This window comes from Acomys russatus, chromosome 13, assembly GCF_903995435.1.
Source record: "Acomys russatus chromosome 13, mAcoRus1.1, whole genome shotgun sequence".
Lineage (NCBI taxonomy): Eukaryota > Metazoa > Chordata > Mammalia > Rodentia > Muridae > Acomys > Acomys russatus.
In genome coordinates this window covers 52,967,111-52,990,997 of record NC_067149.1, presented here as the reverse complement: position 1 = coordinate 52,990,997, position 23,887 = coordinate 52,967,111, and the positions used below count along the sequence as shown (strand labels likewise).

Here is a 23,887-nt window from a genome sequence, read left to right as displayed (position 1 = left end):
AGAAGGTCTATCTTAAGATTTCCTGCTAAATCCCACTTCCCAAAGGTCCTACTGTCACCTGCAGCATTATCATACTGACCAAACCTCCAATGACACTGGCCCCTTGGCAGACACTTACAAACCATTGCTGCCTTAAGTACATATTTTACCCAGGCATGGTGGAGAAACCTAAAGTTTCACCTACACTTAGGAGCTCAGGACCAGCCTGGGTAGCACAGGAAGATCCAATTTCTTTTTTAAAAAGGGAATCCTGTCTTGTATGTATCTATCCAGAGCAAAATAGAAAGCTCCAGACAGGGCTGCAGCCAACTTGCATCAGGTTGCAGTGGCCATGAGAAATACAGAATCACAGAAGCAGACGTCTTCCCTGTAGCTTCATATCCCTGTCACTGGGCTAAGAGCTCAGTACAGCCAGGACGAGAGATGCTGATGGGACTCAGTGGAGGCCACACTGCAGACAGAGGCTCAGGGAGTCTCTGGTCTCCACCCCAGCTCATTCTTCTGCCTTACAGGGATGGGAGCACCAGCCTCTGGCTCCCTCATGCCCCTCCACCCCTGCTGCGATGAGCTAATCTCCAAAAAAAGCCTTCAGGCTTCCCAGCAATATGGGTTATAAATACAGTATCTTCTTGCACTCCAGGATTCCAAGGTGATGGGCAGATCACCAGACATATCCAGATGGGGTACGAAGGGTCCCAGTATACTTAAATTTAGTCCCGATCATATAGCTCAGATCACTGCCTCCCTCTGCCTGATGAAAGAAAACATTGCGCAGGAGGAATCTGTATATTGTCTGTGACTCAGGGATCCATCCTAGATCTCAAGGCAGAAGCCTCATGGATTAACGTGGGGCTTGGATTAAGTAACGATTTTTTTTTTTTTTAATCAGCACTCTTGGTACACCCCCAGGTCCCTACTTTGGGCACTTCATCTCTGCTAAATTCAGACCAGACACAGTTAACTGCTGATCAGACAAAACCTTACAAGGAAGCATCAGGAACAGTCCCGGGAGGGCGGTGAGTCACGTGGTGACGGGTCTCCATTTTCTCTAGTAACAAGATCTGACTCATCAGTTTTCTCCCCTGACACCGCAGCAGCACTTTGAATAACAAAAATCCTATGTGCGATGACACTCACAGCCGACACAGCTCACCTACACATTTATAAATGCTTCAACTGCAGGAGAAAGAAAAAGCAAGGAGCTCAACACACTCTAGTTCAGTGCTCTACACGCTAGGGCACAGCTACATTTCAGGACAATGGAAGCTGCTGCGAGCGGTGGCACATACCTGTAATGCCAGTCTGGAGACTGGGGCCTCGAGATCTGGAGGTCCAGGACAATAAGGGCTACAGGAGAAGGTTGTCTCAGCCAACAAGGACAAGAAGACCACGGCTTTCACAGATACGCACATGGAGTTACATGGATCCTTCTGGAATTAGGAGGAACAAGACAATTTTCTGCTGAAAATTATCTACATTTTTTTTGACATTTGAAATAAGGATTAAATAAAGGTGTGTGTGTGTGTGTGTGTGTGTGTGTGTGTGTGTGTGTGTGTGTGTATGACAGAGAGAGAGAGAGAGAGAGAGAGAGAGAGAAATCGAGAGAGAGAGAGAGAGAGAGAGAGAGAGAGAGAGAGAGAGAGAGAGAGAGAGAGCCTCTGTTAGTGTGACACTATGGTTGTTACATAAATATGATTTTTATAAAATTGTAAAAGATTTGAGAGTCTTGAGTAAGACCAACTATCGTTCCCCTCCCATTCAAGATCTAGTTAGAAAGTTCTGTGCGCGGTGACTTGAGGGTGCCTCATGTGGGGCAGATTTGACCCTGTCTCAGAGTCATAAGCAGGTGGTTCAGTCATGTGACATTCTGAATGCTGAGGAGAGTGATTCTTCATCACAGAGACTGAACTATCCTGCAAGAAGACAAGTTATTTTCAGCCTCTGTCATTGACCATCGCTGTCCCTAGTTGCTGTGACAACCAAACACCTTCCTCAGAGCACCTAAGGCCTCCTTTGAGTGTAACACGTCTGTAAGCACCCAGCACTCACAGCGTGATCTCATCTCTCTGCCCTCACTTGGGTTTCCTTACTTTGGAGCAACGAATGGAGGCAGAACCATTTTGTCTTGCTGTGTTGAAAGGACTGAGTCGGCCAGAGTCCACTGTGAGGCGACTTCAGATCATCACACCATGATCCTACTCTCATTCTTGCTCCTACAGTGACTGAGGCTTATAGAAACATTTTTTAAAAAAGCATGTGGTCTCATGAGATCCACTTATTGATTCTGCAAGGTGGCGGGGTAAGGATCCAAGCCATGTGGAAGAGATGACACCCAGAGAGCTCAAGCTCACATGAGATTCCAGGACTTGTCTCCTTGACAGCCTCTCATGATGTGTAACCATGTTGTGCCATGAGGTGGACCAATGGATGTGCCTACTTTGCTAGAATGGAAGTTCCAAGAACACAGGCTTCTGGCAACTCTCTTGTTCAGCGTTTTTCATGAGCACTTTGTCGTTATTTTAGAAGAGTAGGTGGAAAAAAGGTAAACATTTGCTAAATGAGTTAGCACCTTCTGATCTTTCGTTCTCTTCGGGTCATATTGCTCGGTGACAAACACCCACAGTAGCTCCCCGCTGTCTAAAAGGTAATTCGAGGCCTCCAAGCTCTGTCTTCAACCCACATTGCTTGTACGCTTATCCACACGTATCTCTTATTCTCTAAGGCAGGGCTTCCTAAGCTGAGTCTCATGACCCAACATGGAGTCATATAACTGAATGGAAAGCTATGAAAAAAATTTAGAATAAACAAATTCTCAACATACAGTGACTAAAAAAATAATAGTAATAATTCAAACTCAAGCGCAGGAGCAATCTGAAGTGGGTGTGGGAGCACTTACTTGGGAATCATGAGCCTTTACCACAGCCTTGGTACCAAAACACAATATCCATATGTTGAACTGCTCATGCTTCTGAGGGCTACCTGAATGCCCCTTGGCTTAGATTCTAGATGGCTATATATTATAAATTGCTTTTTATTCCCAGCACATACAGCTCTGTACCTTATATGAGCATAAAAGTAATTGCAGAGAACAGACTTGTAGTTTCTTACTGTCAGTACTCAGCACGTATCAACGCTTTGGGATTGGATTGAGTAAGACAGGCAAGAGCAGTCATCTCGTTAGCGTGCAAATTAGCTCTCATCCCTAATGAATGGTAAAGCCATATCTATGCCTACACTAGTTTGATTTCTGTTGCTGTGATTAAAAACCATTCTGATCAGAATCAACTTAGGGCAAGAAAGGGTTTAGTCAACTTCAGGTCACAGCCCATCATTGAGAGAGAAGTCAGGCAGGACCTTGAAGCTGAGAGTGTGGAGGAACAGTATGCTGGCTCGGTCCACTCACGGCTCATCCTTAGCTATCTTTTCTATATAGCCCAGGAGTAGGGATGGTGCTGCCCACCATTGGCTGGGTCCTCCTGCATCAAAACTCAGTAGTCAAGGCACTGGCACACTCACAGACCAATTTGAATAGGTAGTTCCCCAGTGGAAGCTTTCCTATCAGATAATTTTAGACTGTGTCAGGTTGGCACTTAAAGCTAACAAGGACAATATCAATGGGTCATTTTTAAATAAATGCCCTTATGAGTCATCCTCATCGAAGGTTTTATCTGAACACCTATTTTATCTACCCTTCTCTGAACTACACTGTGCCACTTGCCAAGTATAATATGGAATTCTCAACATGTGACCTTCACATGGACTTATGAGGCGGGCACCATGATCATCCCCATTGAAGAGGAAACAAGCTTGCATAGCTTGCCTAGGACCAGGTATCTCTAGAATGGTCCCTCAGGTCTCTTACCACTGCTGTCTTCCAGCCTTTCATTGAGCCTGAACGCCCCTTTGCTGGGCCTGCAGCACAGGTTAGGGTCCTTTCGTCTAGAATGCTCCCTCTTCCTCCCAGCTCCGTGCACGTACACAAGTCACGTCGCCATCTCCTACCAGCGAGTCCCCTTTTCTTCAGCGAGTTGAAGTGGACTCTTATTTTAAGCACCCCTAAGCTCTTTCTAGGTGGCAATCAAGCCAGCCACTCACTTTTGTGGCCGCATAGGCTCCAGCCAGAAGGATTAGTTAGGAAATGGCCACTAGAGGGCCCTGACTGGGGCAAAGGAAGTGAGGCTTGGAGAATTAAAATGCGTTTATTCAGGAAAAATAAATGTGTTTATTCACAGCAATCCTGTGAACTTATGAGGAACACAGAAAGAAGGTTAGGGGAAAAAACACACTTTGGTGGAAGTTTTTGGAGTTTCTAAAACGTTTGAAAAGCATGGGGGAAATTCAGCATTTTTTTATGGGTAGCCTTTTATACTTCATAAGATGCTTACATTTTCAGTTTTTCAAGTAGGATTTTATCAACCAACCAAAAAACTCACAACCCGTTTAGTATGTGTATGGAAAGCATACATTTGTATCTCTATAGATGGTTAAAAAAAAATTAACAGTCTTTTCCACAATTCTCCCCCTATTTTGGCTACCTCTCTTATTTCTTATTTCTTCCCAGTTGCTGCGTATGAATTTAAAAGGTTTTAAAGCTAGAGTTATATGAGTTGGGCATTCACAGAGAAGGCTACAGAAGAACCACAAACAGTATTCAGTGGCCCTATGGATCCACCCTTAAGAATCCACAGGATTTACCTATTGTGAGAGTCAGACAAGCATTGTAAAAGAAGACGTTTTAGAAGAAATTGTTTTAGGAACTTAAGAGCCTTGGAATCCCTTCAGGAGTCGGGAAAGAGATTTCAGTAGAGCTCGTTGACCAGGGAGTGGCGGTGGGGTGGGGGTGGACTTGATACGCATCCCCCACCCCACGAGGATGAGTGCCATTGGCTGCTCTGAGATCCCTACCTGTGAAATCCCACTGCTCCAGGCTACACTCATTCATGGTGTTGGTTGGAGGAGTTTCTGCCTATTTCCTGGGAACCTAGCTTGGGTTTCTGCTAGTGAGCATGACAGAGGCCCTGCCCAATACCTTTGCCTAGGGAAGTACCACACAGTGTGGAGAAACGTCAGTTGAAGTGGATTCTGATTTTAAGCATCCCTGAGCTCTTTCTAAGGAGGCAGAGTGAGGGAAAAGGTCCCACAGACAGTAAAACCACTGGGTTATAGGTGTTGTAAGCAAGGGATTGCCAGAGGTGGGAGCCTCTGAGTAATCCAAAGCTGCTCTTAATGAGAGAGTGGGGTTTAAGCATTTCTGGAGCCCAGAAAGCACACGCTCATCTTCCAAGAGGCCTGCTCAAGTGAGGGCCTCTTTCTCACATGCTTTCCTTTCTTCCCAGCCAGTATTGATTGGTCCAGGGGAGGAGACTGGAGGAGATGGAAGAAAGCAGTCGCAATCTCCCTTCCTCCTGGGGAAGCAGTCTTGCTGTAAATAAAGACCAATGTGCATCGCTGGACTCTGTTACCTGGATTTATTATTTCTGACTTTCTACTGCATTTTGTAGCTTGGAGGACACCACGGCTTTGCAGATAGCCACAAGGGAACAGACAGTTCTCCAGGCTGCCTACTTTTGCATCCATGAACACTAACTTCACTGGCTGAGTTAAAAAAAAAAAAAAAAAGAGTGACAAGAGACAGAAATAAAATTGTTCCACAACAGCACTCTTCAGCTGTGCCTGTCCACGTGCTAACTCTGTTTTATGTATGGAAGGGTGAAGGGAGCTGTGACTTCTGAGCCACAATGGCCTTTGGGAGAGGAGATTATGAGTGGAGATTAATTCTTAATTTCTGGGAGTTTTAGCCAGCTTTCTGGCTTGGTGACAAATGACCTGAGATAAACCAACTTAAAAAAGAAAGAAAGAAAGAAAGAAAGAAAGAAAGAAAGAAAGAAAGAAAGAAAGAAAGAAAGGTGTACTTTGACAGAGCCTTCAGTCCATCACATATATAAGGGAAGTGTGTCGACAGGGTCTGCTCCCTTTGTGGTGGTCAAAAACAGAGACAAGGACAGAACACGCCATTACCTTCAAAGGCACACTCTTCAATCCTAAATGCTCTCTCTCATTAAGCCCCCTAACTTTTTATACTAGAGAAAGGAGCCAGGGCCTTGCACACTCTACGCAAGTATTCTACCAGGAAGTCACATTTCCAGCCCAGGTCCCATCCCAATGGTACCACAGGCTGGTGGGCGAGCCTTTAGCAGAGTGACTTTGGGGGACATCTAAGAGTCAAGCCATCAACAAATGGAGCTTTCTACATTTTTGACCAAGGATATGTCTTAATTTTATAATCAGGACAATGGTGTAGGCAGGGTGGGCACAGAGGGCTGGAGTTACTGGCTGCTCTTGCAGAGGGACCATAGCGGCTCACAGCTGTCTGTGACTACAGTTCCAGAGGACCCAGTGCCCTCTTCTGGCCTCCAAGGGCACCAGGCATGCACATGGTACATAGATACACATGTAGGAAAAAATACTCATAAGCATAAAATTAAAAATAATCTTCTTTGAGGACACTCCCTCTCTCTTGCTTTCCAGGCCCCTGCTCTCAGTCTAACACCCTGAGACCAGCTTTCTCCAGGATGGATTCTTGGATTCACTTGTGTGAGGTCAGGGCCTTGCTCTAAGCTCCCTACAACACTGGAGCTTCCTCTTCCACACCCTCATTACTGTTTGCTGGAATTGTTTCACATCTGCCTTCCTTCTCAGTCTGTAAGCCCACATAAAATGTGTCAGAATGACATTCCAAGAGTCCAGCGTGGCTTCTGGAGCACAGTAGGAGGTTAGAAATACAAGTTGCATGAATAAATGCAGAAACGTGCCAGCTACCACGGGGTTCTTCCAAGAGTGTCTACGTGTATTCAGAGTTCAGCATTGCTCAAACAAAGGCATATGCTCTTCTCCCCATGTGATGAGCACAGGATGACGCAGGCAGGAGAGGGCATGGCTGGCACAAGAACATGCAAGGAGACAATAGGACTGATGGCGGGAGGCCCAGGAAAGTCATGTGTGAGGAGAGGGGCTTACTGTCATTGGTCTTTATTCTCTTTGCCTATTGTTATGAAAGGACTTTATAACAGAGGATGGCTCCCCTTGCTCAAATACACGGCAGTTCCACTCCTCCCATCAGATAATAATTTTCCATGCCAGACCTGCCTGGGATCATGTACTAAGTATGGGCTCCTGAACCCCCTTCAGGAACCATCAGATTCTGTGGAGTGGATTTGGGGCTCTACAAGGCAATGTGCTATTTGGGAATTTTTTTTCTCCTCATCCAAAATATTTTTAGTTGTTGCAATATTTTTTTAAAATGGATTGGTGGGTAGGGGAATGGAAAAAGTTGGGGAGAAAAGAAGGATTTCGTTGTTTCCTCTTCCATCTCTTCTCCCCACCTCCTCCGATCCTCCTTACCAAATGAGGTTTTTTTTTTTTTTTTTTTTTTTTTTTTTTAAAGATGTATCTTTTTATCTTATGTGTATGGGCATTTTGCCTTTGTGTATGTCAGTGCACCATGTGCATGCAGTGCCCTTAGGGCAGGAGAGGATGTTATCTTCCCTGAAACTGGTGTTACAGACAGTTGTGAGATGTGGATGCTAGAAACTGAACCCAGGTCCTGCTGGAAGAGCAAGCAGCAAGTTCTCTTAACCATTAAGCCATCTCTCCACCCTGACGTGAGTGGTTCTAGGTGGGTGAGTGTGTGTGAATGGAGTCAAGGCCCGAAAATACTCATAACTTAGATGAAAGTAGGGAAGGGGCTATTGCCTCCTTCTCAGCTTAGTCATCTTCTTTCACCTTCTTAGACCACTACACTGTTAGTAGTAAGAGCAATGGGCTGCCCGCAAGTTCATCTACCTTGATCATCCACAGCACCTGGAACCTGAATCTGCTTTCCCCCTTCATGCCCCCACATTATGGCTCCCAGATAAAGAGTAGACAATTGACACAAAAGTCAACTACAACCCAGAGATTAGTTGTCAGTTTTAATAGGAGGGGCGAAGTCAAACAGTTTAGAGAAACGTATAAAAAGACCTTTAACTTCTTGCTGGAACATGTTCTGGTTTGTGCATAGCACATACATATTTCAAAAAAAAAAATAGAAGCATCACATTTCACAAGCACATGACTGAAGAGCTTCTGGGTTTCCTCCCTACTGTCCCTGCGGACAGTTCTGCACCAGGACCCAGCCCAAGGTCCTTAGCAATGAAGGCAATGAGAACCGTGTCTGAGGCTGGGGTTTCAGTAGTTCGTGAGGTATACAAACATGGGTCTGTATTGGCTGTCTGCATGCTGCCCTGGAGTTGGGACCTGGCTGAGTGTAGCCGCTCTCCTCCTGTTCCAGGAAGAGGCTCTATCCACTCAGACACAAGCAGAGGCTGGAGATTGCAGGTTTTAGACAACATTCCTGTCTTTGGTGTTTCTCAGTGACCTGAGTGACTGGTTCATTGTGGGGAAGGATGGTAGATGTAAGTCATACAGAGCCACTGTGCAGAGGCCTCGTCACCTGTTCTGTGACAAGCGCCTTGGAGCTTTCTTAGGGGAAATCATAAGGACAGACGGTTGCAGGAGTTTTGTAGATTAGCTATGTTTGAAAAAGGGACAGAAGATAATCTCAGCAGATGCTATCCCAGAATCTTGGGGACCACCAGCCACACATGGCAACTGGGTTTGCCCCAGGGACCACAGCACTACTGACAAAGGGAATGGGCATCATGGACTCATAGACGCCCTCCCTTCCCCAGAACTCACAGAGTGAGAGCCTGGAGAATCTGTGGTCTTAGGGGAGAAGAGGGGGCTGGAGGCCATGTGGGAAAAATGCCGAACTTCTCAAGCTAGGACTGGAATCAGATTTCAGGTCTGATTCAGATGACAAGAAAAACCCCTTTCTTCCTAAAGCATAGAGGGGTTGTGACCAAGGGCTGGGAGCACTGTGCTAGGGTGAGTTTGTATGTTGGAGAAACTTTGGGATGTGGCAAAGCAGAAGTTTGGGAAGGGTGATGACTGGGCATTAGGTATCAGAGTGCCTAGAGTCTTCCAAGAAAAGGTCAAAATATATCAGAAGTAGGAAGCAAAAAGGTGTCAGAAGGCTGCGGAACAACGAAACGATCTGCCTGCATGTCTGTGCCCTGGAACCAGGTGAGAGAGGGAGGAAGAGTCAGGGAATTACAGATGATTGCGGCCATCTTGTGAGTGCTAGGGACTTAGCCCGGGCTTTCTGGAAGAGCGTCAAGGGCTCTTAATCACTGAGCCAGCTCTCCAGTTTCCATAACACACACCTGTGAGAGGATTATAAGCAACAGCCTCAAGGAGGGCAGGTGACCAGATGGGATGTAACATACCACCCCACCTCACCCCCCCAGCCCCTGACACCCCACCACCCCATGCATACCAGGAGAGAAGGGATCAGCAGCACCCTATCACTGACTTTTCTTTTCTGCTCTTGTCCCTTACCTTGCCTGTGGATTGGGTTTGACTTGTGTAAAGCCTAAGTCACTTCAGGTCAAAGAGCAACCTCCTAAGAGAATTTCTTTACATAAAAAGTACCAACCATGCATTGAACTGATACAGCATAATCCTGGGGCCCTAGAGACCCCAGCTTCTTGCGACTGATGTCACCCAGGAAGTCCCTGTGCCCATGTTGCTCCCAGGCAGGTGAACACCCAGCCGGCTCCATCCAGGCATTCTGTAGCTTCTCTTTCTTACCCTGAGCATGAAAAGTGGGAGTGGACAGCTGATGAAACTCTTTGTTGAATTTTGAGCAACTTCATGAGCCTCAACAAAGAGACGGGAAAGAGCTAGCAGCCGACAGTCTTGTAGTCTTTCTAGATTGCATTGGCTCAAGGGGTGTGAGCGTGAAGATCTAGAAAGAAAGACAGGAAGGGAGGGAAGGAAAGGAGCAAGGGAGGCTGGTGATTGGCTGTCTTGAGCCTTAACACATTTTCTCCTATCCCCTATCGCTGTCCCCCGGGGCCCAGGCACCCTGTCCTTACAGTTCCATCAGGAATGAACACACATGAAGTTCCGAGGACCTCATTTCTGACAAACCTTGTAACACAATTAACAACTGGCAAAGATGTCTTAAAGGGAGTGTGACTTTCTCCTTCCCAGATGACGTGAACTTCAACATGCCAGCAGGTAAGATGGACCAATTTTTCTTCCCCTTATGCCTGAGCCAAGACTTGGTTCTTTCTAGTTTCCATTCAAAGCTTGATGATGTTCACATGGCTGAGCTCATACCGTCCCGTGAACTCCTATCTCATTAAGCTCTGGCCTTGTCCTCCTCATCTCCCACAGGTCCGTCCTGATACTTTCAGGGCAAAGGAGGGAGGCAGAATGGAGTCTGTCTCTTGCATTGCCAACCCCTGTCTTCAGCTCAGAGTCCCTGAGTCCAGATCTGTCTTTAGGGAGTGAATCTACGAATAGAGAGGTATGTTAAAGACGGAGGTATTTGCAACAGGTGAGGGATTGTCTTGCAGGTCAGGGCTCCCAAGAGTAGCAGAGGGTGTCAGGTCATTTTGTAACATATGCTGAAAATATTTGTGCACTGATATGGCTCTCTCTGGTGTCAGATTTAGGAGCATTCCAACAGTTGAGGAATCTGCGGGCTCTAGGCAGACCACATTTATAGTCTCTCAGGGAACCACGGTTTAAAATACTCTCAAAGGACAAGAGGCAAGAAGGCATTGTAGAGCAAGGAGCCACTTCAGCTTGGCTGCCTGAAACCCCGGGATTATCGCGCCTTTCCTACTGTAGTGAGAAGAGGGGCACACACTGGAGGTCAGAGCACACATTCTACCGCATCCAGGTGGCATTGTGTGTGTAAGATTAGGAGGGGCGAGGAGGAAGTGAGAGGATCGGGTGAGAACTTGGGCGTGTTTCCTGGAAATAGTTGGAGAGGGATCACCGTGGCGAGTCCAAAGCCTCTGGACTTCCTTCATGCCCTAATTTGCACACTGCCCTTCCTTGCCAGGGAGGTTGCCATTATTAGGATCCTTGTCATCTGAGGTTAAAATAAGACCTGGTTCAAAGCGAGGAAACGTTGTGGGCAGGCAGCCTGGTGCTGGCCCGTTCTTGGAGCCACACACAGCTTGAAGCCCTTCAGGCGGAATGGCTCTCTACAGAACACCCAGTCCCTCTGCCTCCACGGATCTCCCTAGTGCCCCCAGACACTGTTCTATTACTTTCTTCCAAGGAGGGGGTCCCCTTTCCAAGCTCCCCTAACAATGTATTGTAGTGTCCCCAGAGCCCCAGTGGGCATGGAGTTCAGGGTGCCTGGTTACTTTTTTTTTTTTTTTCTCCTGGTAGCAACTAGATTTCACACTCCACCTTCCTCCCTACACATAAAAGACAGCCGCTCACTGTCACTCAGACCACTGGAGCGATTCAATGCCTCTGGATGGATAGATTATCAGAAAAAGGCAGAATGGGGCACACCTCAATCCTGCTGACTTGATGGGTGATGTTCAGGTAGATTCCTGCAGCAATGATGTCAGGAGAAAGAAACTCAATATTCTGTTCTGAGAGTCTACACAAAGATGCATAGGTATGCACTGACACATGCATACTCCCATCTCGGCTTTTACTTATGCACAAGGCCACATGCCTCAAATATCATCTGTACTGTCTCTTCTCCGGTGAGGTAAAAGCACAGGATCCATTCTGGGATGTCAACTGCAACCCTCTCAGCCATGTGGGTTACAGGCCGTGCTGTCCAGTGGCCAAGGAAACCAATTCATCTCTTCCGGCACGAGATGAGCCAGACTCAGAAGTCACAGGGCACGAGCATAACTGTTCTCTTATGTAAGATTCCAACAGAAAAGATGCTGCTGCCAGCCTGTGTGTGAGCCTTCATCCTTGGGTCCTTATATCCTGGGGAGGAAGTGAGTGACAGTCATGATTGGGGAGACCTTGCTGCCCCGCTTTACCCGTCCATATTTGCTCAGTGCAATGTAGGTCCCTCTGTACAGGTCTGACTCGTAGGCGTTGTAATTGTTTGGGAGGAGGGTCTCTCTGAACTTGCATTCCTCTTGGAAGCTGGGCTGTGAAGATGAACAGACAGCAGAGACCCAGTGATGATTAGGAAGTGCCAATACGTCAGCTGAGCCCTTCAGCAGGGGCCTTTCTGCCATGTCCCCTCCCTTCCCTTTGTAAAAACACTACCACAGGTGGCGGGGGGGGGGGGGCAGGGGAGGAATATGCTGTAAGGAGGGGAAAATGAGAGAAGTTAGAATGCAAACTGTGTGAGCACCAGGGAGCTGGTGGGATAGTGGGTGGAGGGACAGAGGAGCAAATGAGCTCTTGAGTCTTTCTTTCCAGTATTGCCTCTTTTCACCTGTAGCTCCTCTGCCCAAAGTCTGGAACCTTCCCCCCTCCCCCCCTTTTTTTTTTTTTAAAAAGGCTCCTTCTCAGCTTTGACTTTGAGCCCAGAAGGTGAGTGGAGCTTCGTCACCCACACCATTCTCCAGAGCCACGTGGGATCTGAGATAGTAGCCTTTTTTTAAAATAGAGATAAAGAACCTGGCTCCCAAGGGAATTAGAGAGCTATAGTGCAAGTTGGCTTGTCCCTGTCTGGCTACCATGTGGGCATATACATGTGCACCTGAGTGTACACACACACACACACACATGAACACGCACACACACACCAGCAACCACAGCTCAATGGCTTCTCCCTGGTAGCAGAGATGTTGTCCTTTGACTCCTGAAAGAAATCTATGCACCTACCCTCACCAGCAACAGGGACACACAGGTGTCTCTCCAGGTTGCTATTATGGGTTGATAGAGGGTCCGTCATTGGTACTCTAGAGCCTTTTGGGCAGATGCCTCTCACAGGACATCTGGATCCTACGGACATGTGTTTCTTTCCTAGCAGACTCCAAGCCCTCCTTGGATGAGAATCCCAGGGATCAGTGGTCAGACTGAGACAGAAAGGTATTTGATATTTTAACTGGTGATGCTTCAAAGGGCAGGGACCCTCAGTGTTCTTTGGTGTATAACATTATTACTTCTATATAGAGCAATTCACAGTGTCTACTAGAATTCTTTAAAAATGAAGATAACAGATGATTAAAAATTCTTATAACATCAAGGTTCTGATGTAATTTGCCATATGTGTACAAAAGTTGGCAGAGCACCTTTTAAGAGCAAAAATCCCCCAAAGTAAGTCTCTATTAAGAGGGGAGCATTTGCCTCCGTTATGACCGAGCTACACTATAGAGGTGCTTTACTGAATTGTCTTGAAGACATATTACCAAGTGGAGATGTTCAGTTTGGACCCATGTCTTGCAGAGGATCGGGGTTTGATTCCCAGCACCCATAGGGTAGCTCACAACTGTCTAACTCCAGTCCCAGCAGCCCTAACACCCTCTCCTGGCCTTCGAGGGCATTAGGCACACAGGTAGTGCACAGACATATATGCAGGCAAAACACTCAAGCACAGAAAATTTAAAAACACCTTGAACCTCTGTAGTGTGACTTTTTAAAGCTACCAGTACATACACTCATGCCATACAGATTAGTCCCAGAATGGTCCACAAGGAACTGGTCACACAGTTTGCCTCTCAGGAGGAACTCATGGGCATCAAGACAATGGCGGGGTGAGATTTAGGTTCTGTGGGAATCTTCTGTGCTTTTTTCTCCCTCTTTCTTAAGTCATTCTCATGAGTTATCTACCCACATAAACAATTTATTTAAAGTGGTAAAAGAGTTCAGGGTACAAAACGGGCCAGGAAGCGGAGGGAAGAGCTTTATCAGGAGTACTGGTCTCTCGCCATGAAGCGGCCCCTTTCCACCCACCTGCTTTCCCTCTGTTCTAACTTTGTATGTCCCCGGAGAGGAGCTCGCCCAGCCAGTGTCCAGGAGGATTTATTTCTGATCTGGATGGTGGTTAAGGGAGAGGTTTCTGGGTGTTGTTTGCAAACTGGTGAGAGGAAATCAAACCTTTGGGTGGGGAGCAGGGCAGAGGAAGAGGAAGGGGGCGGCTGAGCCACTGGGTTGAGGACTATGGGCACTGCCCACATCCCACTATCTAGAACGAGTCCAGCTAAGAAGCAGCATTTTCGAAAACATCTGCATCAAGTGTGGATGCGTATACAGATTGCCATGCGCTTCCGGAGGTTCTGTGCCCTTAAAGTCAGCTGATTGCAAACCAAAAACATTTTAAAAGAAGATTGCATCTGTATCGAACATGCCCAGACTTTTTATTCCCTAATAAACTGCTCCCTAAAAGCCCTAGTACAATATGTATTTATGTAGCCTTTGCATTAAGTATTAAAAGCAATCAAATGGTGGGTTAAATGTGTAAGAAGATGCACACAGGCCATACAGAGATGTTATGGCATTTTTTTTATGAGGCGCATCAGTACCTGGAGATTTGGGGATTCATGGGGCTACTGGAACAAACTCTTGGAGAATAATCCAGAGAGGCTACAATTTACTTTGTCCTCTGCTCAGCAGGCATTTTGGCAGGGGCATGCTGGGAATGGAACCCAGAGTTTTATGTGCTAGACCAACTCCCAGCCACACCCAAGCACCGCTCAGCAGATTTTGTTTAGTCAAGTCTATCCCATTCCCCCTGGTTGGTTTGTCTGTTTTCGTAGATTTTTGTTTTGTTTTGTTTTTGTTTTTTCTGGGTTTGTTATTGTTTTTGTTTTTTAGTTGACTGCTTTTGTTTTCATTCTGTGCTTTCTTTCAGCCTGTCCTCTCTCCTTGGCTTCCCAGAACTCTCTACAAACATGAAACAGGAACAGAGAGCTCAATTTCTTTAGGAGCCTCCTGGTTGCCCCAGCTCCTGTCAGTCCCCACCCTCCAAGACATTCAGGTAGTTTGGGGGCTTGGGGCATGACATCACCATGGTGCAGTTCACTGACTGCATGGATGGATCACCTCCTGGCTTCTGGCTGATGGCACTTTCCACAGTACTGTGGGGGTGCTTAGAGTCCAGCCTCTGTGTTGCCCCCATCACACCCCTGGGCTTTGGGTTCCCATGGCTCAGGAACACTGGTTCTTTGGCTTGGTGAGGAAGGCCCCCAGCCAAGCGAACACCGTGTTAATAAAAGCAGCTACCGTATATTATTACTTGAACAAATGAAAATAATTCCATGAGATCACATTTCCTGGGCCTGCCACTCTCAAGCACCATCGTGACAATGTCTTGAATTCCACGTAGGGCTAAGTGCAACCAAATCCATTAAAAAAAGAAATAGCCTTCACCTCTCCCCAGTGCAAAGGCACTGTGCAAAGTAAAAGCATCCCTGGGTGGTTGGAGTAAAATACCTCTGGTAGAAATGGTCCTAAAGCTTGGAGGGGCAGCTGCCACACCCATCCCCTTGTCTATATGCAGAGCTATGCTATCTGTCTTTAACAATCTTCATCCCCTACGTACTTTGGCCACATGTTCTTATTACTCCCAGGCCTACGAGGAAAGGAAACAGGAGTGAGATAGGGGGCGGGTGAAGTCATCCTCATGGTCTGTATGCCACTGTGCTCCTATTGATTAGAAGTATGTAAATATGGTATAACCATGTGCAATGTGCATTTTTCTAAATCAATGGATGGCCACAGAACCACCCCCAGGAGGGGCTCCTTTGTGGCTTTCTGGACTTTAAGGGGAGTGAGAATGTTGGGTTCCCTCATTCTGCTCCAGCCTAAGCACAAGATAGCAAAAATCCAGGCTGAGAGAAGAAACTCTAGTGAACTTGCCCAAAGTAAGTCCAGCAGCTAGAGCGCAGGACAAGGCAGCACTGGGAACTCACTCTGGAGAGCAGGACGGGGCAGCAATAGGAGGTCTGGTCCCTGTCTGCCCTGCCAAATGCACTTTCCACCAGGCTTTCCGTGAACCATCTGCAGAGCCTAGAGATGCACATAGCTGCAACTAGAAATGATCACAATGAGTGAGTTAACCCAGAAGCAGAAAGACTCAAATGGCGTATATTCATTTACATCTGGACACTAGCTCAAAAGGGCATGTCCCATGAAAGTCTTCACCTACCAGGAAAGTGGGATAGATGTGAGGACATCCTATTGGGACTCTAGGTGAGAGAAGTATGGAAGAATGGGGAGATAGAAGGATCCAGAGGCTCCTAGAAATCTACAAGAAGAACATTATGACGGGCAGATCTGGGCCCAGGGGTCCTGCTCAAACTATGTCACCAGCCAAGGACAATACATGCAGTAAACATCGAACCCCTACTCAGATCTAGCCAATGGACAGGACATTCTCCACAGTTGAGTGGAGAGTGGGGCTGACTTTCACACGAACTCTGGTGCCCCATATTTACTTCATACCCTATGAGCATATACAGGGGGAGGAGGTCTCCCTCAGTCACAGTCATAGGAGAGGGGAATAGGGTGAAAGTGAGAGGGAGGGAGGAATGGGAGGATACAAGGGATGGGATAACAATTGAGATGTAATATGAATGAATTAATAAAAAAAGAATAAAGAAAAAAAAATAGCTGCAACTGAACAAAGGGACAGAGCCAGAGACTGTGGACACTCCATGCCATCATCTGCAAAGGGAGGCCAAGGACCAAATGTTTCCCTAGGACTCTGCAGGACAGTGCCTATAGCCAATCAGCACTCTGCAGGCTTCCAAGAAGCTTTGCCAGTGCAGTAGCAGGGCTGCTTAGTTCATCTGTGGAGAGAGCTTAAAACTACCTCCGGGTTCTGGTGCCCCTCTCTCTGAAAGAAGGAAGACCACTTCTAGGTAGCTTGTCTTTGCCCTTATTATCCCACCACACACGATGGCTGCCTTTTCCTCCTCCTCAGCCCCTTTCCCCTCCCACCCCATGAGAAATGCCATTTAGAGGTTACAGCAGCTGATCTACTGAGGGAGGAGGCAGCTCAGGGGGGCTTAAAGGGAAATAGTGTGAATGAAATCACCACCCAGCAGGAGTCTTCCTGGCTCCTGGGATCAGTTGGCAATTGTTTTTTTAGACTGTGATAACTGCTGCCCTCGATGGAGGCCGGGGAGGGGATGGTTCAGGAACATCTGGTCCCCAGCCACACACAAAGCATCAGGTGCCCTAGCTGGGGCACTGCTGTCCAACCAACCCCACTCTCTCACCCTGGGGTCTAGGGAGATTTCCCACTGGAGCACATGCTCCCAGGCTCCTGGATATGGAAACAAGAGCGTCTTCTCTCAGAGAAATCCCCCTTCTCCCCAGCAACTGCTGTTTAGCGAGCACCCCAGATCCCCTTAGAACCATTTGCCTGATGAGCCTGGGTATTCCACAGTTCAGAGAGATTTGCTACAGTGAGAGGGTCTACCCCATGGGAGCATTTTCTCTGATAGTCAAAATTTATGTTTCCAGTCCTCAGCCTTTTTAGAAGCAGAGTCCAAGGGGGGAGCGGATGTATTGACTCTGTGCTTGTGACTCGTTCCCTTGTCATAACTGAATTATTTTCTAATTGAGAAAAAAAAATCTGTTAATTACGGTGGCACAAGTAAGTGTTCATATCATTTGGGCTTCTGGTAGATTTGCCTGCTAAAACACCCATACTGAGTCCTAGAGCCAGCTGTCTCAGATCTTGGAAGACTTGCTCGATAGAAGGATTGAGCATCCTGTTCCACCAAAGCCTCCGGTGCTCGGTGCTTGGTGCTTGCAGGGTGCTTCCTGCCCCACCACTTTCCCAGAGAGCTGTACAACCTGAAGGCCTTGTCTTCTCTGGCTGCTCACTGGGCACAACTGACTTGCTTCCGTGTTCTTCATAGGCCATAGAGCCTGGTAGCACACCACACCTACCTGTGCCTCAAAACAAAACAAAACAAAAAAATCCCATAACCTAAAATCAAAGCAAAACAAAAAAAAGAACTCTGAGTCAGAGTAACAAGTCTGTCTGCACCCCCGCCGGGCTGAGTCTCTGAAGCAGATTCTGCAAATCCATGCATCTAACAGGTTACAAAGTGAGGGGTGCAGGGGGGATGTCCACAGAACTGTGCTGGAGACACACTGAGTTTAGCCCACACCATAAGGCAACTTTGGGACCCTTGCTCTAAAAGTTGGGAGGCAGAGGCTCTCTCGTGATCCTGCTCTTGTATTTCCCAGACTCCTTTGCTGGAAGATGTCTCCAGGAAAGCAGCACTTGTAGGTCCTTGGGTTGGCTGTTTCCTTTCTAACCCTCATTTTGTCCCACGCAAGGGACAGGAGTAACAGGCTCTACACTCTCTTCTAGTGTATCTGAGGCTCCTTTCCCTATACACACTGCCCCTTCACTTCTTTTTTAGTGCTAGCGGTTGAACCCAGGGTGTAGCACACACTAGGGAAGCATTCTACCATCTAGCTAGATCTGGCTTCCTTGTTTCTGTCAAAAGACCTCTTGGTTCTATCAACTTCATAGAATATTTTCCTAACAGATTTTTGAAATAGGCCCAGAGCCCTGGAAGTGAGTGAGTGACTCAGAGAAAGCAGAGGCTTTTGGCAAACACAGTCAATGCTCGCCCTTTCACCAGAGGGCCAGAATTTGCCTCTCAGCGTTCACCCTCTGCTGGGAAGTATGACTGTAGACTATCAGAGAGACTGGGGGGTTTGTGGGGGAGACCCGATGCTTGCTGGGAAGGGTGACCTAGGAAGTTACCAGCATAGGTAATGGGAACAGAGAGACCAGAAGATGTAAAACTCAGGTGAAAGTCTCTCAAGGTACCAATGAAGAGGCCTCCTGTAGCACTTCCATCCGAGTGTCTCCTGGAGGGGTGTCATGGTGGCAGCTCACCCAAGCTGACCCATAGCCCTGCCTTTCTGGGCCTCTCCAGTTCAGTGACTCAGACCCGACAGTGAGTTTGAATGACAGCTTTATGTCAGAACGCAGGCTTCCCTACTGGAGAGCTCTCTGAACCATGGCTTCTTTAAGGGCAAATGTCCTGGTAGGTAGGACTGGGAGACCTGCAGGCCTGTGCAGAGGCTTCACTGGGAAACAGAGGAAGCACCTTGCCAGCAAGAGTGCCATTCACAGCCCTTCTTTCTTCTTTAAAAAAAAAAAGGACTCAACTCTGAGTGTTGTGTGTGTTATTTTCAATGGCATGAACTCCCAGCTTTGCACAGCCCAGAACTTTCCCTCCCTGAGGAACTCACCGTTGTGTATAGCCTTCCTTTACTATTCATGGCAACGAAGAGGGCGCTTTTCACACCAAAGAGGCTTACCACACCCCGTTCTACCGTGGAAATTTCCAGCAGGCCTGGCAAAGAAACAGAGGACACACACTGATGCTCATGTAAGCTAGAGAGGTACCCAGTTGTCCCCCTTCTAGAAGCTCATCATCCTCTCCATCACTTCTGTCCTTGATCTCTCTAATCTTGCAACATCCCTTCACCACACCAGGACATCCTGCCACATCCTGGGAGCACATTCAGTTCTGCGTGGAAGAGTTTGACATGGCAATCCAGGGTCACAGTGGACACTGAACCATCTCTTTAAGGCTCAGCTTTGAATCTGGGCTTTCAGTGAATCTGTCACTTGAGGTCCTTGACTGGGGTGAAAAGGAATGAGGGTTGGGCAGGGGTTGGAGATGTAGCTCAGTGGTAGAGTTCTTGTATGGTATTCCCTGAGTCCCTTGGTTTAATTCTCAGCAACACACACACACACACACACACACGCACGCACGCACGCACGCACACGCACGCACGCACATGCGCACATGCATGCAATCACAGCACGTACACCCCCAATCAATCAATCAATTAATTTTGATTATCATTATTTAATGTCACTTCTACATGCTTCAATTCAGTTCTCAAACACTGCAGGGGAGCTGGATGGCTTGCCTGGGACCCTACAGCCTTTACCTTGCCTCGGCTGGAAGCCTGTCTGTGCAGGCACCTGAAGTTAAAGGAAGCACTGTGAAAAAGATGTGCTTCAGATGGGCATTTTCCAGACCACTTGCTGTTCCCTTTCAAAGAGGACAGCTGAATAAAAACGTGTTGGTTTAACTAGGATGGAACATCGTAACTTATCTCCCCTACCAGTGCAGTTCTGGCTTTCCAGGCTGGTGGTTCTCGGTGGTCTTTCAGGGCCATAGATGGGACCACTAGTACTGGGACCACTGGAGTGGTTACCTGGGATGATTGGTAAAGACACCAAGATGCCTAGGTCTGGACCTACTGAGCCTGCAGGACAGGGTGGGATCAAGTCATCTAAACATTGCCCAGCACGCGTCCCCTTTAGAGTGCAGCCCCACCCACCAGCGCAAAGGCCCCCTTATCTTTTAACTCTGCTTGTGCCCAAGCCAGCAAGCACCCCAACTGTCTGCTAGTGACACTCACTGTAGGGGTTCTCCTCGTGCGTCCCACTGATCCGGCCGTCGGGGGGCACCTGGAGGTGGAAGCCAATGCCCACGTTGCAGTAGAGTCTCCGCTGCCGTTTGATGCCCACCAAATAGCCACTTTCCCAATTCACACCCGAAATCTCTCCAGCTAGCCCAGCTCGAGACTTGGACAAGAGGGTGCCCCAGCCTCTGGAGTCCAGTAGCGTGCCGTTGGCGCGGGCGCCAGCAGGTGAGGGCACCACCATGCCCACTAGGACGCCTAAGAAGACGAGAGCCTGCAGCGTGCCCTGAACACGTCCTGCTCCCCGGGACATAGTGATGAACAGCCTCTGTCCCAGGGCCATCCACCTTGCCTCTCAGGCACGTGGTCAGAATTAATGGCCCTAAAAATACCGCCCTTCTTGTTTTTCTCCCCTCGGCATGGCGGCAGGGGCTTATTTTTGGAAGGCAGATGAAGGCTGCTGACATGAAACCAAAGCCTGCTGCTTCAGGCACTGAGGTTGAGAGCAGAGGGACCCAGGCTGAGCTGCGGTCGGTAGGGACCATGGCTTGGGAACGCTCTCTAACCGGTCCCAAGGTGATTCTATTTGATTTGACCTAGCCTTACAGTTCAGTAACCCGGCCCTCCCCTCCACCCATCATCACCCTGACGTCAGCCAGCCCAGCTCACTTACCCTGGGCTGTAACTTTAACCTGCTCCTGGGCCTGGCTGCCTCCCCAGACCCCCACCACCCTCCCCACTCCCCAGGGATTCTGAGAGCCACTGTCATCCCAACTATGAGGCAGGAATGAAGTTAGCAGAGAGCATCTCTGTGGGAGGGTGGAGCTGGCTGGGGGCCCAGGGAAGAGGGAGGCAGAGGCCACCCAGGACCCAAATTGGGCAGCAGTCCTTGGCCCCACCGCACTGGCTTCCTTATTTAGAGGGCAAAGGGTAAAGAAAGATAGGGAAGGCGTGGTGGCAGGTGATGATGGTGGCCTACAAGTGACTCTCAAGACCTATTCATGGAAAGAGCTCATGGCTAAGGAGGGCCCATCTATCAGAATGGTGCATATTGTGTACTGGGCCTATAGGAGAGGGGTTGTCCAGCAAAATGAGGGCAGTGGGGGGAAGAGAGGGATGGAGTCTCCCTCTCTTGCTCACAGTCTGGCCATGGCTTTCATCCAGAGGTGAAAGTGCTGTCAGGCCACCCTCCTGCTTCAGCTCACCTTTGGCCTCTCATTGATACCATTCCCACTTGACAGTTGCAAAAATCGAGTCGTAGAGAAGTTACGTGGCTTGCTTGAGTTACCATGGGCAGACAGTAAGTGGCAGGACCAGAGCTCACAGATGGTGCACAGATCCAAAGCCTGTTCATGACATTCCTCATGAATAGATTTTTCAGTGACCGTCTCTTATTTTCCTTGTTATATACTAAGTAGACATTGAATGATTATTCCAGTAAGACAAAATGGTTTTGTTTTGTTTTGTTTTTGGCCTTTTTGGCCTGTGTTTGTTTTTGTTTTAGACAAAGCCTCATCTATCCCAAAAATGGCCTCAAAATCATAGTGTAGTCAACGATGACCTGGTCTTCATTTCCCCCAGAACTTGTATTACAGAGATGTGCTAACAAGCCTGGTTTTCTGTGGAGCTGGGAATTAAACTTGGGGCTTTATGCATGTAAACAAGCAGTCTGTCAGCTGACCTGTATCTCCAGCTGCAAAATGATTTCTCTGTTTAAAAAGTACTTATCAAATGTCTCAGAGAATTTCTGTATTTTCAGCCAACTTGAAATGATCAAAGCATTTAAAATCTGGGTGTGTGGGTATCTGTGTCTGTGTGTAAGCATGTGCATATGTGTGTGTGTGCCCAAGGAGTCCAGAAAAGAGTGTTGGATCCCCTGGAGCTGAAGTTACAGGTGATTGTGAGTTACCCAACATGGGTTCTGAGAACCAAATGTGAATCCTCTGGAAGTGCTTCTAATGGTCGAGTCGTCTCTCCAGCTCTCACAGTTAACTTTTATAAGGAAATTTTACACTAAAAACATTCACCTAGTTACTCCTCCATTCAATTTATTTTCCCATATAACATTTAAGTAGAATGTGTGTATTACTTGAGGTTAAAAATCATTTAAACAGGGATATAGAAAGAACCCTGGGCTGGTGAGATGGCTTAGTTAAAAAAACAAAAACAAAAACAAAAACAAAAAAACAGTGCTTGCAACCAAACCTCATGACTCAAGTGTGATCCCTGGGTCCTACATGATAGGAGAGGACACCTGCAAGTTGTCCTCCGATCCACACATCTGCACCATGGCACATGTGGGAGTGCACACATACACACACCACTACACTAAATAAATATATGCAACAAAAAGAAATGCTTACAAGTGGCTGTAGATATATAGGGACTCACATCTCTGAGAACTAAGTTAACAAGGGTCAGATGAAGAGACAGCTTGAGTTTAAAATCTAGTTTCCTTCTATACCTTGTCTTATAATCCAGTTCTTAATCTGTTGGTGGAATGCCAGTGCAAGAATAGCAAGGATATGTCTTGGGGAGGGAATTGGTACCAAGGATAGTTTTGCACGTAGGTAGCATCCGATCCAAGATCGTGTCCTGTGTAGGTCAGACCTGGATGCCACTTCACTTACATACCCCCTAATCTGCATGCCACGCTCTCACTGAAGGCCGCTGGAAGCCTGGACAAGGTCCTCTGCAAGTTCCATGGCTTAGAGACAGCAGAGTAACTTCCCTGTGGTCCTGAGTCTCCTACCCATGTCTGGGGCTAAGCCTCCTGCCCATGGCTGTCTCTGTCCTGTTCAGTTGATTGATGCTTTGGTTAGCATGGTGTTTACTGCCGCCTAGATTTGCCTTCTTAGAGCCCTTGAAGCCTTTGTTTACCACATATGCCTTCACAGGAAGAAATTAAAGAAGGGCTTTTGGGACTATCCTTCTGTAGAACAGGAGGGTTTCAGTAACCGAGAGATTGAAGAACTTCACTTTGGACTCCCAGCTTGATCTCATAGATTGATCTTTGACATGTGTAAGAACAGAGACACACTCTTGCTGAAGATCACCTTGGAATCCCGTGTTAACTACACTCCCACCACCTTGGAACCAGCATCCTGGTTGCTTGCCGGATGGTTCAGAGAATGCTATGGTTTGCACATAGCATGACCTCTAAAGCCTGTGACGCCATTGGAAGATGGAGGAATCTTTAAGAGGTAGGGTTCAAGAGGAGGAAGTTAAGTCACTGAAGGTGTGTTCTCGAAGGGGACCATTGGGGTGACAGTGTCTTCCTGCCTCCCTTTCCCTACCTGCACCCCAGACACCATGAGGTGAACAGACCTTCTCCATGGTGTGCTCCTACCATATGAAGCAACATGGCCTAAAACAACAGAGACCATGAGCAAAACCAAAGCTTTCCTCTTTTTAAGCTGACCAGCCCAGGCATTTTGTTATAGTAACAGAAAGCTGAGAAATGCAGAGAAGTTGGTTTGAAATGAACTTCCTGTAATTACTGAGGTGCTCATTAGTGAGGGCTAGTCAGAACCCCTGGGGGTATTCCTTGGAATGCATCCACTCTCAAAATGAAACAAAAATACGGAAAAGCCCACACTGTCACCCAGTCACATGGGTGCCCCTCCTTGGGTCTACCTCA

The 23,887-nt window shown here is 47.6% G+C and overlaps 1 protein-coding gene across 1 annotated transcript; it reads right to left on the bottom strand.

Annotated features, from left to right (window-relative positions):
* Positions 1-11,567: 11,567 nt before the first annotated feature.
* On the bottom strand, positions 11,568-20,590 carry Fgf6 (fibroblast growth factor 6). Its single transcript, XM_051155428.1, has 3 exons — positions 20,245-20,590; positions 19,057-19,160; positions 11,568-12,026 (listed from the first exon to the last, which is right to left on the bottom strand). The coding sequence occupies exons 1-3, from the start codon at positions 20,588-20,590 to the stop codon at positions 11,850-11,852; spliced, it is 627 nt and encodes a 208-aa protein (XP_051011385.1). The 3' UTR covers positions 11,568-11,849.
* Between the last annotated feature and the right edge of the window lie 3,297 nt (positions 20,591-23,887).

Bases quoted from the DNA above. Each gene is read 5' to 3' on its own strand.
- Fgf6 (XM_051155428.1), bottom strand. From the start codon at position 20,590: ATGGCCCTGGGACAGAGGCTGTTCATCACTATGTCCCGGGGAGCAGGA. The intron at 19,161-20,244 runs GTGAGTGTCACT...TTTCTTTGCCAG, and splicing joins GCACGAGGAGAACCCCTACA to GCCTGCTGGAAATTTCCACG. The intron at 12,027-19,056 runs GTGAGTTCCTCA...TCATCTTCACAG, and splicing joins AAGGAAGGCTATACACAACG to CCCAGCTTCCAAGAGGAATG.